Source organism: Phoca vitulina, unplaced genomic scaffold (genome assembly GCF_004348235.1).
Source record: "Phoca vitulina isolate PV1807 unplaced genomic scaffold, GSC_HSeal_1.0 scaffold10, whole genome shotgun sequence".
Classification (NCBI taxonomy): domain Eukaryota; kingdom Metazoa; phylum Chordata; class Mammalia; order Carnivora; family Phocidae; genus Phoca; species Phoca vitulina.
In genome coordinates, this window is record NW_022589713.1 from 52,143,026 (window position 1) to 52,163,985 (window position 20,960).

The window sequence follows — 20,960 nt, forward strand, 5'->3', positions numbered from 1 at the left end:
TTAATGTGGGCCATAGTAGGTAGTGCTCTCAGATCCTAACGCTCAAGTCTGAGTATGTCAGGTATGAACAGGAAGAGAGCCCATGTTAAGGGAAGCATGAGCAAAAGCTTTGGGTCAAAATGAGCTGAGCAATGGGTTCAGAGTGGCAGGTTACCAATTCATCAGAATGTTAACCTGAGGGCCTCCCACAGTGCTTTATCAGTCAGTCAGTGTTATAGGAAAGTTCCACTGGTGGAGATGTTTAGGAAGAGACTAAAAGGTAAGGAGATTAATTTCCTGCTAAGGCCTAGATCACTAAAGGTTGCTGCAGATAAAGTGATAAAAGACCAGAGTCTAGGTTATAGATTGAACTGACTGAATATAGGGAATAAAAAACTTGGTAGTCTCCAAGGTGACTTCACTTTCTTCTAAGTGAGGAATTGAACTAGAAATGCCCAATAAAAGATTTGTTTTTAATTTGAGAGAGAATATTATGAGGGGGTGATTTATTTTTAGTCATGGGAAATTAAGTCTGAGGTCTGAACTGTATGTAGACAATGCAAGCAGAACTGTGCAAGTCATTCATTTTGAGACACTGCAGATGCAGACACGTGGGGATCACGAATTGGGTGTTTAATGCAGCCTCTGCAATAGTTGTCAAGCTTCCTTTCTTATTCTTTATTACAAAGTAAATGAATGAGTTTGCTTTTGTTGAATGCTTATTTGTTTCTTAGAGAATATATAAGATGATTGCATTTTAGTGACTGTGACTCCCATAGTGGGTAGCAAAGTGCCAATGGGAGCAGAGAGAAAAGAAAAGTAGTGAGAGAGAGAAGATGGAGAGACTAAGCTAGATCGATTTCATATCTTCTTCTTTTTTTTTTTCCAGAAACTGTGGAGGTCTCACAGTATAGCCTTCTTTTTAATAAACTTCTAGATGCCTGTATAGAAAGCAACAGTCTTGGTATGTCATCCTCTGTAGCAGAATTCATGATTTCAAAGAACATCCCTATTGATTTCTCCTTTCTTAGAAGATTAATTACTTCTTTAGGAAGGAGTTGTTTATGGCTCAAAGCCAGAGCCCACTACAAAAGTAAGTTACATTTTAAAAATTTATATTTGTTATATTAGTTTTGACTTTGATTTTTCTAACCCTGAAGCCTTGTATAATTTTTATGACTAGGCATTTAAATATATAAAAAGAGCATTTGATACACATTCAAATATAGTGGTCTACACAGATTTGTGCTCTCTTTTGAAACCTGTTCTTTCCCTTGTTTCTAATTATTATATCTTCATTTCTTTGCACATTAGTATGCCCCCTGGAGGGTGCACAAAGGAAATAAATGACAGCATTTGAACCAGTTTGGCATAGCTTATAAATATATAGGAGTAAAATAACTGGGTAGAATGAAGTTTAAGGAGTGTTTATATATTTTATTCATCCCTGCCATATCCCTGATCTTTATAAGTTAGGATATTTTATAGCAGGCCACATAGGAAGTACAGAGGCTGCCATTACTGAACATGATACATAGTTTTTTTGCATGGTTCCTAGTAATAGAACTTTATTAATCTGTTTACAGTTGTTTCTCCTTAACCAGTAGCCTGGAAAACTAATGCTTTCTCTAGTCCCAGCCACCTCACAGGTATTTGAATCGGGAAGTAATTTCGTATAGAATCTAGATCCAGAAAACAATTCTTTTCTGCCTTCCTACAGTAATTTGTCTTAAATTTCTGTTTCTTTTTTTTTTTTTTTGAGAGAGAGAGGATGCAAGCGCGAGCGAGAGGGGGAGGGGCAAGGGGAGAGGGAGAGCAAGAATCCTAAGCTTGATCTCACAACCCTGAGATCATGACCTGAGTCGCACAGGTGCCCTTGATTTCCATTTCTTTGACTGCCATGTATATAACAAACATTTGAGTGCCTACTATGTGTCACTACTGTGCCAGATGGGCCAAACATCCCAGCCATCCCAACAGCACTGGGAAGTGTTTTTCACACTGCCAGCTGTGATCAGTTAAGCCAGTGGTGACTTTTTTTCCCAATGAAACAAGAAAGAAAACCTTAGCATACATTACAGGTAGTAAGGTTAAGTATTATTTGGTAAAATTTTATTTCAGTTACATGTATACAGATTATGTACTGGGTCAATCAAAAGTTTTGAAAGCAGAGTTGTTGTTTTTTTTTTAAGGATGATCAGAAATTTAGTTTGTTCATAAACACCTCATTTCAATTTTGTGGTTATGTTTCAACTCCTTATACTGTTTCACTGCAGATTACTAGAAATCACACACAAAGTATATATGTACTGTTTGCTATAACTTCTTGATTTTAGTTTTTAGAATCAATATTAATGGGGTTATTTATTTTCCAAATAATTGTTAATAATGGCATGTTCCCCAAATTGAACAATTAGAAGGTGTTTATATGTGACAGGAACAAAACCTAAACTTGGAAACATTTCAATGAGATTTCTATGAATATCTATTTTTTAGTTGGAAATAAGATTTTGTATTAAAGCAGCTAAACTTAAAAAAACTTGTAAAATTTTTTATTAACAGCTTTATTGAGATATAACTCAAATACCATTACAGTTCACCCATTTATAGTGGTGGTAAGGTATTCACAGTTGTGCAGCCATCACCACAGTTCATTTAGAACATTTTCATCATGCCAAAAAGAAACCCCATATCCATTAGCAATCATTCCCCATTTTCCCCCCAAATTCTTCCAGTCCTAATCATAATTTATTTTTAGAGTTTTTCTTTTTTAGTAGTGTTAAAACAATTCATGCCTAGGTACAATTCAGTACCTTTTTTACTAGCACTTTTCCTCTTATCTAAACACATCTATGCCTAGTTTCATATGCAGTGAACTTCTGGGACTTATGCAGGTGAGGTATAGGACAGAGTACTTTTTTTTAAAGATTTTATTTATTTGTAAAAAGAGAGAGAGCACACAAGCAGGGGGAGGGGCAGAGGCAGAGGGAGAGGGAGAAGCAGACTCCCTGCTGCCAAGCAGGGAGCTGGATGTGGGGCTCGATCCCAGGAACCCAGGATCATGACCTGAACCAAAGGCAGATGCTTAACTGACTGAGCCACCCAGGTGTCTCTATTTTTTTTTTTAAATGTACCTGAGTTATAGAATGAAATGAGTAATTCACAATCATTGATCAGTCTTCAAATCTTATTTCCTGACAGTGTTGACATTTAAAATATCGTTGGATCTTTCTTTAGATTTATCTTCACACATAGTTACCACTCTAAAAAGCCTTTCAGTGCCTTATAATCAGTCTAGTGGTACTTGATTCTGGGCTGATGGCTTTTTCATCAAGACACTGTTAAGACTGTGGTGCCAGTGCCTTTGTTTTGCTTCTTTTTTTTTTTAATATTTTATACAGCTTTATTGAAATAACTTCACATACCATAAAATTCACCCATTTAAAGTGGACAGTGCATTAGTTTTTATTATACTCACAGAATTGTGCAGCCATCATCACAATCTAATTTTAGAACATCTTCAGCAACACCAGAAAAAGAAACCCTAAACACATTAGCATTCCCTAGATAACAAGTAATCTACTCTATTTCTGTGGAATTGCACATTCTGGACATTTCACGTAAGTGAAAAAATTCAGTATGTAGTTTTTTATGACTAGCTTCTTACACTTAGCATAATATTTTCAAGGTTCATCCATGTTGTAGCATGTATCAATACTTTATTCCTTTTTATTGCTGAATAATATTCCATTGTATGGAATTTATTTATCCATCCATCCTTTGATGGACATTTGAGTGGTTTCTACTTTTTGGTTATTATTAATAACACTGGGCAAACATTCGCATAGAAGTTTTTGTGTGGATATATATTTTTATTTCTCTTGGGAGCAGAATTGCTGGCTCATATGCTAAATCTATGTTTTTACTATTTTGAGAAACTGCCAATCTATTTTCCCAAAGAAGCTGCATCATTTTATGTTTACATACCCACCATTCAAGTTTGAGATTTCCATTTTCTTCACATCTTCACCAACACTTATTACACTGTGTTTTTTATTTTAGCTTTCTTGGTGGATATAAAGTGATATTTCATTGTGGTTTTGATTTTGCATAATCCTAATAACTAATGATGTTGAACACCTTTTCATGTGCTTATTGGCCATTTGTGTATCTTCTGTGGAGAAATCCTTTACCCATTTTTTTCTTTGTACATTTTTAAATTGGGTTTATTGTTGAGTTGTAAGAGTACACACATATATACACATACACATGCACACAATACACATATAGATATACGCCCTGAATGCAAGTCCCATGTCGAATACATGAATTTCGATTTTTTTCCTCCACTCTGTGAATTGTCTTTCACTTTCTTTATGGCTTGGCTTTGTTTTTTGTTTTCAAACTAATCAAAAGGAAACTGTCCAGGGACGGTAAAGTTGCCTTCCTGATGCTGCTGATTTGCTCTCACTAGTCCTAAAAATACTGATTTTCTCTCAGAGCCAGAAAGTCAGGAAGGGAGATGTTATTAGTGTGTCTTTCCATTATGTTTTCCCCCTAAAACCAAATGGGAATATTTTTCTTTTCATATTTGCTTTTAGGGGAAAAAAGTTAATGATAGTAAATTTCTATTCAGTTTGTTATTTTTTGTTTTCCTCATCTGATCAGCAAAGTAAAGCAAGAATGTATGTAAATTATACTTATCAATAGCTAGGAAAGTTAATGAGTTGATAGTAGTCCTAGAAGTGACCTAGGGAGGTGGGACTACCTAGTATTTAGGAATCCAAAATCTGTGGAGTCAGAAGGCTGGGGTGATTCCCAAAGCCCCTTCACCTATAATGTGGGAGTCACTGTACCTGATTTCAAAATAGTAAACTGTCAGTTAAAATCAGGTAAAACCTATGTGTTTAACACAGGTTCCTGGCACATAGTAAGTCCTCAAAGATTAACCATCATCATCCACATTAGATTTCTTAAAGAACTTATCTTAACAAAACATTTTAAACAAATTTTACATATAGATTTAAATTGGTTTCAGTAAAACAGGACAGTATAATATTGTCTATATACAGGTTGGATGTCTTAGGACTTAAGGGTATTTCCCTACATATCATTTGTAATAAGCACCTAAACAGTTTAAAAATTAAATCTCTTTTCTTGAAAAATAAAATTTTTAGAACATGAATTGGTGAACACCTACAACACACTGAGCACCTACAACACAGTGATCACCTACAGGAAAGATATGTATTTTATTTATTTTTATATCTAAATAATGCTTAGCTCAATGTCAGACATAGAGTAGAACAGTAAATGTTTATTTCACAAACTATAACAGCACTATAAATAAATGCTCAAAAATAGTATAATATCTGTGTGACAGAAAAATCTTCAAATTATAATTTCTACTTTTTTTCTACATTTTGGATTCATAATTCAGGATAGGCAATAATTACAAATATATGTAGTTGCTATTAGACCAGATCCCATTTAAACAAAACCCAAGTCGCTATTCTGGTTTTTTCAGTTATTCTGAAATTATGTTGTGTTGACTATGGCTTGAAATAAATGGGTAGTTGCCACAATTTTTTAAGTAGTTTTTAGGAGAGTTTTTAAAATATATTTCTTACTTCATATTTAATGTTTCAGAAGTATTTTACAAAGAATAATATCAAATGTACTAGGATAAGCTCACCACCATATAATTTGTATAATAAACCTACTGATGTGAAGAATCATTCTGTAATGTAAGTAATTATCACCTGTGGAAGTCTAGCTTTTCACCTGTTGGGGTTTTAGTAAAGTTTGATCTATTATTTGATTTCCAGGTGCTCTTTCATTGGGTTGCTACCCACCGTTGGAGGGAAATTTATACCGAAAACTTCTACTGATTCCTTCTTATTTATCTGAGATTGAAATGCTTTTAGCTATTGAAATCTTCCTAGTATCTAATGCTAGTAGTATTCAGAGTCCTGGAACTTCTACACAGATCCTGCAGATAGTTTTGAAAAGGTTGGTAACTTCTAACTGCATGCTAAAAGCAGATCATGGCTCCCTACACCTGACCTAGGATGTAAATGTTTTTATATATCTTACATTTTATAATAAATATTATATATATATTTTATGCATACTTTATATATACACACATATATAATATATATGTACATATACATACATACTAGTATATGTATGTATTTACAAACTTTGGTAACTAGTATATGTATGTATTTACACACTAGTATATGTATACACACTAATATATGTATATATTTACAAACTTTGGTAACATTATACACACTAGTATATGTATGTATTTACAAACTTTGGTAACATTTAAATTGAAAAAGGATTTGACCTGTTTGAGACTTAAAACCAAGTAAGCTGGCATTTAATAAACACATTAGCAACTTTAAAGATGCTGCCAGATGTTCAAAGAAATGGACCCTCTTTAAGTATCAGTCTTTCTTGTGTACAGATAGTTTTTAGATAGGTATCTAAAAGTTACTTATCTTTCTGGTCAACACAAAAGATCTAAAAACCAGGTCTAAAAGGGAAATATGTGATAGTTTATTTGGCTCAGTAAAGAATTCTGTTGAAAATAAAGCTATCAGCCTAATTTCTAGATTTTAAAATGTTGTTATAAATGCATAATATTATAATGTAGCTGTTGGACCAGACTGGTATCTCTTCAAATAATTTTGTTGGAAGTCCCAGACTGTAGGCTTATACCACTCAAATTTCTTATCAGCCTATCGAGGAAACTAATAAAGATCTCATGGGTTTCCTGTTTTAGAGTTTCTTGACAAGAATTTTGCTTCAGTTTATCGGTATTATAAACCACATCATCAGATTGGATATCCTATCAGTTATCTATTACTGCATATAAATTATCCCCAAACAGCTTAAAACAGCAAATATTTTAATTTCTGTGGGTCAGGAATTTTGGAGTAGCTTAGCAGTATGGTTCTGGCTCAGGATCTCTGAGTTGGTCAGGAGTTGAGGTCACCTACCTGATGGTTTGACTGAGGCTGGAGGATCCATTTTCTAGATGGCTCACTAACATACCTGTTGCCAAGAATCCTCAGTTCCTTGAGTGTTTTCATGACAGACAGCTAACTTCTCTGAGTGAGTGATCCAAGAGAGAAAAGGCAAGGAGGAAGCTACAGTGCCTTCTTTTTTTTTTTAAGATTTTAGTTATTTATTTGACACACACAGAGAGAGAGGAATCACAAGTAGGCAGAGTGGCAGGGAGCGGCAGAGGGAGAAGCAGGGTCCCTGCTGAGCAAGGAGCCCTATGCGGGACTCGATCCCAGGACCCTGGGATCATGACCTGAGCCGAAGGCAGACGCTTAAAGACTGAGCCACCCAGGCACCCCTACAGTGCCTTTTATGACCTATATCAAGAACTGTGAAGGCTCTCAATTTCACCCTATTTGCAGGCTACCAGTCAATCTGACACGGTTCCTAAATCCTAGCATAAGACGCAAGATTCTTTTTTTTTTTTTAAGATTTTATTTATTTATTTGACACACAGAGAGAGAGCACAAGCAGGGGGAGCGGCAGGCAGAGGGAGAGGGAGAAGCAGGCTCTCCGCTGAGCGGGGAGCCCAACGCGGGGCTCGAGCCCAGGACCCTGGGATCATGACCCGAGCTGAAGGCAGTCGCTTAACCAACTGAGCCACCCAGGTGCCCCTAAGACGCAAGATTCTTGCATTGGAGACAGAAGATGTTATTACTTATGGTACAGCAAGCAGTATGATTATCTGCATATTTGTATCTCTTGTTTTGCTCCCCAAGTCCCACAGATGGGCCCAGCTGGATACCTGCACATGCACTGGGTTCTGTTATAGAAGAGTAATCTTGAACTTTAGGGGACCTAAATCTGTTACAGTGAATGATAAGCATGCCTGCCCTGTTGCTCTGCAGGGAAATACCATCTCCATCTTGTAAGGCTATAAGCAAACCTACCCTTTGCTCTAGAAGACCCTGTCTTTGTCTTTCGAGGTTGTCCACTATATAAACATCCTTGAAATGCAGAACAAGAGGTAGTCAGTGTCTCTGCTCTCAAAACTTCTAGAAATGCAGAGACCCAGGAAGAATTGTCATTTAATAACCAGTGTCCAAAGGTACACGCTGTCATTTCTGCCTAATTCCATGTGTGATAGCGAGTCATTTAACCTAGCCCATACTTAAAGGAAAGAAAATTAGAAAATAATGTTTTTTAAATTTTTTTATTGTTATATTAATCATCATACATCATTAGTTTTAGATGTAGTGTTCCATGATTCATTGTTTGTGCATAACACCAGTGCTCCATGCAGAACGTGCCCTCTTTAATACCCATCACCAGGCTAACCCATCCTCCCACCCCCCACCCCTCTAGAACCCTCAGTTTGTTTTTCAGAGTCCATCGTCTCTCATGGTTCGTCTCCCCCTCCGATTTCCCCCCCTTCATTCTTCCCCTCTTGCTATCTTCTTTTTTTTTAGAAAATAATTTTTTTAAAGTAGGTTCTACGCTGGGCTTGAACTCACAACCCTGAGATCAAGACCTGAGCTGAGGTCGAGTCAGACACTTAACCGACTGAGCCACCCAGGCACCCCAGGAAATAATTTATTTTAGGTCCACAATTTTTTAAAAACCCACTACAATTAGCTTTTTTTTTTTTCTTTTAGTAGCTCTGTTCTTTTCTGAGGGCCTCCTTGTTTACTACTGTGCACTCTAAGTGGCATGAGGCATTTGGGCTCCCCAACTTCCTGAGGAGGGTCTGATTTTCTCATAGCTTTCCATTCCCCATATATATGCAGCCTTTTTATTCATTGTTGAATTTTGGGGGTATTTGTGACCTCAGTGCATAACTAGTGACATGCCTAAATCTTTAACTTTGTCCCAAACAATATGATTTTCTCTATTATTATTATCATACTAAGACCTGCCTTGTTACACTAACCTCTCTCAGGGAGAATTTTATTCATCTTTAGACTTTCAAAAACTGCACCTAGTTGGCATATGCCCAGTCTACCAGATTTTAGGCACCACTTCCTAAGCCAGAATGTAGTAGAAGGCACCTGCCAGTCCTTTTTCTCTGTGACCTCTCTGTGACTACTCTGTGACCACTTGGTGACTAAGCTGAAGTTCTTACTCGCACCACTCTTTGCAACACACTAAGGTATTAATGCAAGTAGACTCATTCTTGCACCCTGCTGTTGGGCCCTACAGGTGCCAAGAGCAGGATACAGTGAACACAAACAACTGATGCCTAAAATAACAGCCACATTCTATTTTAAAAACTTCCCACTCCCTATCCCTTAGGATAAACAGTCATAAGAATTTTATGAAATTTGGAGACTGGTAGAAAAGTTATTAGAAAAGTAACTAGCACTTTGTGAAGAATCTTAAATCAAGACTAAAAAAAAAAACTGGAAATTTAGTAAAAGTATATAGCTACAATTCTGTTACCAAAGGTTAGCTACCTGTTAAGTATATGCTTATAATTAAAAATAGCTAATATCAAGGTAAGACATGTGACTGTTAGTAACTCCAATTTGATTAAATTCAGTATTCTTGTATACATTACAGTGAATAGTTATGCAGTTACCAACTTTCAGAATACAAAGAGAGAGGTTATTAGCTGTGTTCCAGATCACTGTTTTTCAAACTGTGGGTTGTAGTGCATTTGTGTGATGAAATCAATTTAGGGAATTGCAACCACATTATTTTTTTTAAAGATTTATTTATTTATATGAGAAAGAGAGAGGAAGTACATATAGGGGAGGGGCAAAAGGAGGAGAGAAAGTCTTAAGCAGATTCTTCGCTGAGTGCAGAGAAACGTGGGAATGGGCTTGATCTCACAACCCTGAGATCAGGGCCTGAAACCAAGAGTAAGAAGATTAATCAACTGTGCCACTTAGGCACCCCTACAACCACATTATTAAAAAAATAAAAGACAGGGAGCCTGGGTGGCTCAGTCAGTTAAGCGACTGCTTTCAGCTCAGGTCATGATCCCAGAAGGAGTCCCACGTGGGGCTCCCTGCCTCTCCCTCTGCCTGCTCCACCCCCTGCTTGTGCTTGCTTTCTGTCAAATAAATAAATAAAATCTTTAAAAAAAATAAAAGACAGTAGAAAACAGAGTACATTGTCTTAAGGGTTAAGTCTTGTTTTGTGAAACTTCCATCTTTATGTATGAGGGTATATACTGGGTCACAGTATAAAATGTTCGAAAAAATTTGAAAGCCACTATCAGAGGAATACAGTAAAAAGACTCATAGCTTAGTGCCAGTAAATGTAAATGACTCTTTTGAATAAACTATAGTTTCTGACTTTGTGAATTGTTCAATTTGTAGATGTGAAGAAAACAAATCTCGGAGCAAGGATGATTATCAAGCCGCAGTGGAAAGATTAATTATGGCTGCTCGTATATCGGATCCAAAGCTCTTCATTAAGCACATGACCGTCAATGTTAATAAGGAACAGGTTTATAGTTTGGAACACTGTTCTGCCCTGAAATGGTTGAAAGAGAATATGAAGTGGGCTGGAAAGGTTTGGCTTTTCAGTAACCATTAGTTAATAAAGACTTTTTTTTTTTTTTTTAAGTTCAAGTAATCATTGTTGAAAATAAAAGGCAATAAAAATAAAGACAGTTTTCACAATATTCACCTTTTACCTTTTATTGGTTTATAGTAAGTTAATAGTTTCCAAACACTAAAAATTTGGATTGAAGTATGCAAATGGTTTTATCCACACTGAAAAGTGATTTTTCAAATTACTTTTTGACTTCTCTTTACCTTAGGTAAGCCTATGTATGGTTAATCCCTATTTATTCTGAAATCTAAACAGTGGAAAATCACAAACTGAATATTGTGCAGCATTTAATAAGAGGAAGACCTAAAAGGGAAAGTAGGTGAGCAGGTAACTGGAGTTTTCAGATAAACCTTTAGGGGAATGAAATAAGTTTATACACAGTACAGGGTCTAAATCCAATTTTACATCTGTAATCTAGAATAGTAAATACTATTGAAAAATGATTCAAATACTAAAATTCTAGAGCACCTTCTGAGTTATACCAAACAATTTTAAATTACCATCGAATAATTTTCCTTTAGTGTACCTTAGAATGTATGTATTTTGGAAATTTGTAATTTGTTACATTAGGTATGACTAAAGAAAACTTTTTTTTTTTTTTTTTTTTTTAAAGAAAACTATTTTAAACAAATATACCACAACCTAAATACCCTAACAGGGACTGTTCCGAACCACCTTAGGAAGTTAAAACTCCTTTTCTCAAGTCTTCCTCCGGATCTGTAGCACTATCCAAGGTGATCATTCTCAATTCTTGATTTGATACTTTAAAACATAATTTAAAATCATTTAGAGAAAAAGTCTGAATAAGGTGAGTAATAAAAGAGTAAGTCGTGACTAAGGGGACTTAAAGTATTTCTTAAAGTTCTCAAAATATGGTAATAGCATCACTGGAATAAGTCTATACCCTCCCAAGACTAAAAAAAAGTTAAATCCTAGCACTTAGCAAAATGCCTATTATCATATGATGAAATGTGAAATGAATACTATCAGAACGAGATATGGGAAGTGAAGCAGAGGAAAGGTAAAAAAAAAAAAATGCTCACTTCTCTAGTATGAAGAAACCCAGTGACAATAACTGCCATTACTTAAACGCGGCACCTAGAAAATAGGTTTGGAGATTACTAGCATCAGTTTGAGGCGCCTTTGAGGACACTTATAAATTAGCCCTTCCTATAGATGGAAACTGAAAACCAAAGAAAGGGGTTAAAGAAATATGAGACCATTTAGACGCTGGTGGCCAAGAGGCATTTGGAAAGATTAAAATGCGAAAGATGGTAAATTAAGCTTATAGGGGGAAAAAAATGGGATTGGATGGAATGGATCACAAGTGACCAAATTGTCAGGAGCAAGAGCCTTTAGGGATGGAACAAATGGAGGCGGCTTTCCTTCCTTCCTTCCCTTCCTTTTCTTTTTCCTCTCTCAACAGTGCCAAAAGGTAGGGAAAAGAGCGGTTGGTGCATATGCCTAATTTCATTTGTGGCCGTTCCTTGGGATAATCAAAGCCACAAGAGCAAAGTAAAGCTAAAACCCAAAAAAAGGGGGCGGAGGGAATGTTTAAGGTTTGAAAATAGCAAGATCTCGAAGGGACCAAAATCAAAAACAAAATGTAAGCTGGAGAAAAATGTTTAGGAATTAGCTGTATTTCTGTAAGGAATGCTAAAGGGCATACTTCAATAAGACCTTTAAAATCTGGTGCTCTCAACTGAGAGCCGACCTAAGGCTTCAGCTCCGAAAGCGCCGCGGGCGATTCGCAAGGACAGCCTCGCCCCCTCCCTGGACGCCCTGGGTGGGAGACGCGGGGCGGAAGGGCGCGAGGCGGCCCGGCGCATGCGCGCGTGCCCCTATTCCAGGCTCCAGCGCGTGCTCGGTCACCCTCCGCTCCCCGTCCTGTCCACCCCGTTCCGGTCAGGCCCCGCCACCTGCCGCCTAGTCATTTTTCCGACGCCCGCCGGCCTAGCCCGTTACGTCTCCAAGTGATCATTCGCGTCTCCCAAAGCTTTCCGCGGAGCGCCCCCAGGCCCGCCGGTAAGAAGGCGGAGGGGCAAGGGCTTCAGGGGAGCGGGGATGACAACCGGGTCACCTGGGGACCGCTAGGGGTTTCCCCCGCGTCCGGCTGCGCGCAGGCGCTCAGGGAGGAAGGCCGGGCGCGCGTCGGCCAATGAGAGCGCAAGCTCGGCGCCGGCACCGCGCCGGACTCACCCTGAGCGACCCGCCGCGGCCGGTGCCGGAGGGATGCGCGAGCGGTGCGCGCCCGACTGGGATTTCAGGGGCAGGGGCTCAGCGATCACTGCCTGTAGAAACCTGTCAGCTGGTCCAGTGGGACGAATGCAGGTGAGAACGCCAGGCCCTGGGGCGCGCGCCAGTTGGCAGGGCTGGCGCCCCGGTGCGCATGCGTCCCCGCACAGCCTGGCGGGAGCGACAATCCTTCCTCCTGATACGAGGTGGGAGGTGGAGCAGGTCCGCGGCATCCCAGGCGGCGGACGCTGGGCGGAACTGTAAGGAGCAGGAGGGGAGGGCCTCCAGTGGTGCCGTCGGGCTGCTCATCGCGGAAAGAGGGGTCCGGGCGGTCAGCTTGCGGAGTCACCTTAGGTCGACATGATAACTTCTGAACTGAAGCGATTCCAGGGCCCGGAGTGTACGCACCGCATCTGTTTTAACTTGTTTTGAAATGAGAAACCAAAGACGGTTTAGGTTTGTTTCCGACTATAATGTTTCCCCGAAATCCTTACTTTTATCATAGAAGTGTTGTGATTCACACCCCATAGCTAAAGATTTAGGACGGAAGCTAAAGAACCTAGGTTCTTTGCTGTTGTTATAATTTATTAATTTATTTAATAGGACTTCCTGCTTTGCTTTTTCTTTGCCTTTTTCGCTTCCCTGAGAAGTAGTCAACTGAAAAGCGATGAAAAATTGCCTGCTTTTATTTCTCCTTGACGGAACAAACTGCTTTTAAAAACCTTGTAATATAGTTACTAAGATAAGTCACAGTTTAAATGAGAGTAGCCTGAGGATATTAAACTTTGTTAAAATAAGTTACTTTCAAATAAAAATTGTGCCAGATGGCCAAAGACCAATCCTAGAACCTTTATTTAACAAACACTTACTATTTCTGTATCTATCAGAGGTAAGCAAAACCGTTTTTCTTTAAACAACCCATAATTTGGCCTTTCCACAAATTAGATACCTCTTTCTCCTAGATTTGATCTGAAACTGCATAGATTTAATGCCTCAGCACAGAGTTTAGGTTAAAATCAAATTTTCATTTTATGAAATAAAAGCTAATATCCCTATTAAGTGGATGACATTGGCCATTTAAGATGGTTTGTAAATGAATTGTGACCTTCCTCATCTTCCAGCCTCAATCCAGAGTTCTCTATCTCCTTGGAAAAGACCTTCCAAATCTCCCTACCCCCCCATAATACTCAGTGCATGGCTGTATTATTAACTATATTTTATAATTATCTTTATTTTTCCATTCCCTCCATCTTTCCTAAACTAAATTTTTGGACAAGTGGGATTGGCTTAGTGTTTTTTTATTCCCGGTACTTTGCACAGAGCCTGGCACATAAGAACTTGATAAATGCTTGTTGATAAATTAGGTGAATTAAGGACCCAGAGTGCCTCCCTGAAGAGTTAGTTATTTTATAGCATGCCTGAGGCCTTTTCCAAATGGAAGAATAGTAGGCTATATGGAATTTAAGAACCACCCATGTAAAAATTTGTCTAGAGACAAGAACCCTGCAGTTGACCTGGGTGCCCCCGGCTTTCAAACTGTTTCTCACTAGCAAGTGGGAGCACCCAACTCTACTCTGAAGCAGTGGATTTTCAATCTGCTAAAAGTCATTTTGACTTTCAGGGTAGCGAAGTCCTATAAGGGAAAGAAACACAAATCTAAGTCTTCTTGTCTTGTTGGCCATCACATTTCGCATAGTAAATTTAAACGTTAACATTGGGCAGTTATTAGTCAGGCCCCTTATGATTTTGTTTTCCCTGAGGCCTGTGTATTTCTGGCTAGAGTGATGAAGTTGGGTTCTTGGTCTTGCAGAGACGAGGACTGACCCAGGATCTGTGCCACATGAAAAGGCAAGCAGCCATGCCTGCCAGAGGGCTGAGGTTTAACCTTGTTTCCACTTAGAATTTTTTTTAAGCTCAAGAAGTGGGTAAACCATACAGAAAACAAGGAACTAGTTCAAACAAATCTTAAAATTATTTGATTTTTCACATACAATTGAGTATCCAGAGATATTTCCGTAAGTTTGTTAAAGAAGCATTTTTTAATGAATTAAAATTTAAAAGTTTTCTGACACCTCAATCCTGTAAAATGATGAAATAAGGGTTCCTTATTTCCTACTGTGAAAACTTGTTTTTTTTATTACTTAGCAAGTGCTAACTTTCTTTTTGTCTTTGAATCTTGTTTTTTTTATTACTTAGCAAGTGCTGACTTTCTTTTTGTCTTTGAATAACTTTCTTTTGTCTTTTTGTCTTTGAATAAACAGCCATATTTATTTGTTCTGATAGATTTAGTTTTTTCCCTAAAGTTTATGAAATTAAATCATTCATTTGTAATTTTTTACTTGTATATAGTCTTGCATTGTCTTTTTTAAGACTTTCACACACCCTTATTATAATTCTGAGTTTTCCAGTTATGAAATTTGTTTTTGGATAAAATGTTGTGTGTAAATACATGTTCTGGGGCGCCTGGGTAGCTCAGTTGGTTAAGCGGCTGCCTTCGGCTCAGGTCATGATCCTGGGGTCCTGGGATCGAGCCCCGTGTTGGGTTCCCTGCTCAGCGGAGAGCCTACCTCTGCCTGCCTCTCTGCCTACTTGTGCTCTCTCTCTCTCTGTCAAATAAATAAATAAAATCTTTAAAAAAACAAATAAATAAAATACATGTTCTACCTATATGTAAGCCCTTATTAGGAGGGGTTAAAAGGAATTCTGCAGAATTTTATACACCCTGAATTGTATAATAATAATAGTTGCCACTTATATGAATTTTCTGTTTGCCAGATGTTGCTAAATCCCTTACGTACATTATTATATTTAAGTTTCACAAAAATCCTAGACAGTCCCTACTTTTTACACATAATATACTCCTTAAAACATGTACAAAAGTCTAATGCAGGGGGGTGGGGGAGGTGGCGCCTGGGTGGTTCAGTTGGTTAAGTGTCTGCCTTTGGCTCAGGTCATGGTCCTGGGGTCCTGGGGTCCTGGGATTGAGTCCTGTGTGGGGCTCACTGCTCAGCGGGGAGTCTGCTTCTCCCTCTGCCCCTCCCCCTGCTCTTGCTCTCTCTCAAATAAATGAATAAAATCTTTTTTTAAAAAAGTCTAATGTGTGGGACGCCTGAGTGGCTCAGTCGGTTAAGCGTCTGCCTTCGGCTCAGGTCATGATCCCAGGGTCCTGGGATTGAGTCCCACATCGGGCTCCTTGCTCAGCAAGGAGCCTGCTTCTCCCTCTGCCTGCCTCTGTCTCTCTCTCTCTGATAAATAAATAAAATCTTAAAAAAAAAAAAAAAAGTCTAATGTGGGACTCCATATCCAGAGAGCTAAAAAATAATTATAATAATCTAGATTACATTTCAGCTTTTAGAAATAGACTGTAATGAATATTTCCAGCATTTTATATGTGTCTTTCAACATATTCTCTTAAACACACAGTGCAGATAACTTCAGTCTAGTCCGGTGACTAGACAAACGATAATACCTGTATTTATTGTTGTTTCATTTGTATTAAATTTGTTAGTCTTTATTGCTAGTAGTAGAATTGTAATTCTTCCCTTTTGATAAAGACAAAGGTCAATAAAATACTTACTGAATTGACATTTTCTACAATAAAGTTTATGCCTAAACTACTTCTGTCTAGCAGACTATATATAGCATAGTGTTAGCTCCAAGTATTCTCTCAGCTAATGAAAAATTTTTAATTTTGAATTAAAGGGCAGTTTGGGTGACAGTACATATTATACAGGTGTTTCTGCTGTAATGACATATACACATTCCTGGAAATCCTTACATTCTGCAGGACAATACACTAAAATAGCAGGGTTTATGAAGAAAAAATACACACCACTCAAAACAAGACATGTGGAAGTCTCCAGCTTTTTCATCTGCATTAACAGCTTTCCAGATTGCTTGATGTCGTGAAAAATGCAGGGATACTTGAAGCCACTAACCCTCAGCTTCTTAAACCGAAGGAACTACTGGGGAATTTTCAGGTTTTGTCATTAAGGTCTTTACATATGGCTGAGGCCTTTGTAATTGTAGAAAGACCACTTCTGATCACTCCAAACCTTTAACATGCTGGGAAAAAACTGCATAGGATATAACATCTTTCCCCTATTCACCAATTGCACATAAGCTAATTCACATTAAACTTTCTTCATAGACGAGACAGCTCTTGAACCATCTGTATTATTTACGAGATGAGGAAACAGACTCAGGAAGGTGAAATAACTTGCCCAAGGTCATACCGGTAGTCAGTGCCAGAATCAACATTTGAATACATATTTCAGACAGGGCAACCTCCCTTTCCTAACCATTGTGCAGACTGCCTTCTCTGACCGAGTCCTGTTAACTTAAAAGCATTTTTGCCTTGCACTGGCTTAGATCAGCACAATCCAATAGAAGTATAATATGAACCACAGATGTAAGTTTACATTTTCTAGTAAACTGCAAAAGACAAAATCAGATTTTGTTTTACTTTTTAAAAAGCAAAAAGAAACTAAGATTAATTTTTTTTTTTTTTAAAGATTTTATTTATTTATTTGACAGAGAGAGACACAGCGAGAGAGGGAACACAAGCAGGGGGAGTGGGAGAGGGAGAAGCAGGCTTCCCGCCAAGCAGGGAGCCCGATGCGGGGCTCGATCCCAGGACCCCGGGATCATGACCCGAGCCGAAGGCAGACGCTTAACGACTGAGCCACCCAGGCGCCCCGAAACTAAGATTAATTTTAATAAATTATTTCAACTTCTAATCGATATAGAAAAGTATTAATGAGATACTTTGCCATTCTCTCTTTGTACCAGATCTTTAAAATCCAGTGCATACTTTACGCTTAAAATACATCTCAATTCAGAGTAGTCACGTGTGGTATAGTGGCTACCATACATGCTAATTCTTTTTACTCTAGTGCATGTGAACCTTTTTTTTTTTTTAACTTTTTTTAAAAGATTTTATTTATTTGAGAGAGAGAGGGAGCCGGGGGAGGAGTAGAAAGAGAGGGACAAACTGACTCATTGCTGAGCACAGAGCCTGGTGCTGAGCTTGATCCCGGGACCCTGAGATCATGCCTTGAGCTTAAACCAAGAGTCAGACACTTTACCCACTGAGCCACCCAGGTACCCCCCATGTGAACCTTTTTAGGAAATCGCCCACTTACTACAAAAGCAGACAGAAAACACCTAACTCTTAACCTGTAATAGCCTTTTTCTTTTTTAGGTTCTCTCTAAATCTAGAAACCATGATTTAATGTTCAGACTTGTATTTAGGAACATTTTATTTTCATTGGGAGAATCCGTTGTCCCATTTCTAAGTATCAATGTCCTTTATTAGTCATTGCTCAGTAGTAATTTTACCCTATGATTACAAAGTGGACAGTGAATGTATAATTTTTCTGTACAACTGAAAACCAGTACTTTAAGTACAGAAGCTTGCTTATTTAAATTCAAGTTACTTAAATTCAAGAAACTTTTTTTTGCTTTAATTTTGACAGAAACGCTTCTAAAACGTGCTACATAAAGTCTCTGCACAAAAAAAAATTCTCTGCACAACATACCTTGTGCTCCATGTTTGAAAATCATTAAGGATTCTTTATAATTTTTGCAATTTTGCTGTTGGTTATTCTTTGGAGACTAATTCTGAGCTAACTCTGAAGTTATAAAGCTACTTTCTATGGTAAATGAGCTGCTTTTCCTAGCAAATCTTATTCATAAATGTTTAGATATATATTTAGTGTAACTTGGCTGTCTGCCTCGAAAACTCTTTATGAATCAAATTTGAAGCAACTAGTCTTTCCTAAATTCATTTCAAAATTTTTGTCTATAGTGTGTTTTAATTTTCAAACTTCAAAACATTTTTTTCAAATCAGTTATCATAACAGTTTCTTTTCAGTGTTGTGTTTGTTTTGATGTCTTGCTTTTGAAAATGTGTAGTAGAGCATGTCGTTTGGATCACTTACCTTGTTCATCGGATGGAGACATTTTTATTTTATGAATCTTTTTCTAAGATATTGCTGCAAAAGACAAAACAGGTTGCACTGTTGTACGTCAAGGTGCTTTGCATTTTTCAGTTATTCTGGCTTTTCAAGGGTGCTTTTAGGATCATTTTATGCTGAATAATGGATGTTGGTTAGAGCATGGCTGCGTATTTCATCTGTTTCCCATCTGTATTCTTGGATGATCATATGCCTCTCAAGTATTATTCCTCATTTCTTATCCACAGTTTTAGCTCATTTATTAGTATCTTTGCAGTTAAATGGCATAAATTTTCTTAATAATATAAAAAATGAGGGGCACGTGGCTGGCTCAGTCAGAAGTGTGTGTGACTCTTGATCTTGGGGTTGTAAATGCGAGCCCCACGTTGGGTGTGGAGAGTACTAAAAAAAATAAACTTTAAAAAAATAACATAAAAAATGAAATTTCATTATGTGTGAGCGTGGCAAGCTGTTTCTTCTTGAGCTAAATTGGGACTATAGTCTAGGACTGTCTTTGGACAGATATCCCAGGGGATCGGGTCCTGTCTTAAATACCAAGTGAACAACACCCTTTCCTACTATATACATTTTCTTCATTTAATTTGAATGCTAAAAGCATTGACTTAAAAAAAAATTTTAAGAATGTATGTCACATGTTCATTGTAAATAAACTAGGAAATTAAAAAATTAAAGCACTTAATATCCTACTACCTAGAGATAGCCAGTTAGAGATTGCATATGTATATCCTTCTAGTCTTTTCTTTGCAAGCTTTGAGCCTTGTATCTGTGCTGTCTTAACTAAGATTAGATTATTCTGGTTATTTCTTGAAGAAATTTGGTGAGAATTCAGTCCATCACAGATTACATTGAACCTTTATTTAGATAGTCCAAATGGTTTTATTTCCTCATTGCATCTCCATTTGATCTCCACTCTTCAAAATGATGGCAGTATTTCCTGTATCTGTGTGTTTGTCTCAGATAAATTATAAAGGTAAATGGTTAAATAAAATCACCTTTTTAAACATTTAAATAAATACCTCTAAACACATTATGCATCCCAGAGACTCTTGCCACACCAGTCAGCCAGAAAATAAAGTATCCATTGTTTGAATATCTTGATTTGTCTTTAAAATACGTATTTCTATCATTCTGTTAATGGCGGTTATGCTTCATTATATTATCTTGGCTTGGGTATATTAACTATATCATGAAAATTTTTTTTTTTGAAGGTGGAGAGGGGGGAATGGACAGAGGGAGAGGGAAAGAGAGAAGCAGGCTCCACACCCAGCAGGGAGCCCGACACGGGGCTGGATCTTAAGACCCTGAGATCATGACCTGAGCTGAAATCAAGAGTCGGACACTTAACCAACTGAGCCACCCAGGCGCCTCTCATGAGAATATTTTTTTAAGCATACTTAATGCTCAAGCTTTGACGGAATATGATTTTAGACATCTGGTGGTTTGTTTTGAGAGAGTATGCTGCTGAACAGATCTCTAGAAGAGTGGAATAATGGAGAGTGAGAAAGCTTAAGAGCTTGATAATAGGGGGAAAAATAATTTTTTACCTGTGATTATTATGTGAATTATTTGGCATTTCAAGATTTATTTAGGGACTACTTTTAGGATTTTTTTTCTCATAGGATTTTTTTTAAAATCACTTTGTCAGTTGACATGGATACCATACTATAGTTGAAGATCTTCCTAAAATCTAAATTATTGGAAAAGTTCATGTAATTAAAATCTTTTCCCCCATTTATCTGCTTAACTTTTTTTAAAAAATAAAACTTTTTTAGAGCAGTTTTAGGTTCACAGCAAAGTATAGAGTTCCCATATACTCCCTGTTCCTGATACACACAGTCTTCCACACCCTGCATGGGACATTTGTTATAATTCATGAATCTACAGTGACACATCATTATCACCCAAAGTCCACAGTTTATATTAGGGTTCACTCTTGGTGTTGTATATTCCATGGACTTTGACAAAAGTATAATGATATGTATCCACCATGGTAGTATAGAGAGTAGTTTCACTGCTCTAAAAATCGTCTGTGCTCCAGCTGTTCATCCCTCTCTCCGTGCAACCCGTGACAACCACTGAACTTTTTACTGTCTCCATAGTTTGCCTTTTCCAGAATATTGTGTAGTTGGAATCATATAGTATATAATCTTTGCAGATTGGCTTCTGTCACTTAGTAATTTGCATTTA

At 37.7% G+C, this 20,960-nt stretch overlaps 2 protein-coding genes across 4 annotated transcripts in view; both read left to right on the plus strand.

Annotated features, from left to right (window-relative positions):
• Nucleotides 1-10,542, plus strand: part of TOPAZ1 (testis and ovary specific PAZ domain containing 1) — a 116,824-nt gene extending 106,282 nt beyond the window's left edge. The window contains 3 exon segments of the mRNA XM_032409240.1: nt 869-1,072; nt 5,808-5,991; nt 10,323-10,542. Of these exon segments, the coding sequence (XP_032265131.1) occupies nt 869-1,072; nt 5,808-5,991; nt 10,323-10,542 (608 nt within the window).
• Nucleotides 10,543-12,412: 1,870 nt separating this feature from the next.
• The window catches only part of TCAIM (T cell activation inhibitor, mitochondrial), a 58,356-nt gene continuing 49,808 nt past the window's right edge, over nt 12,413-20,960 (plus strand). Inside the window, exon 1 of one of the 3 annotated variants that reach the window (XM_032409125.1) lies at nt 12,413-12,585. The gene's annotated coding sequence lies outside the window, so the exon portion shown is untranslated. Of the gene's footprint in view, nt 12,586-12,805; nt 12,892-12,914; nt 13,252-20,960 lie in introns of those variants that run through there. The other 2 variants (XM_032409124.1, XM_032409126.1) reach the window with 2 other exon arrangements.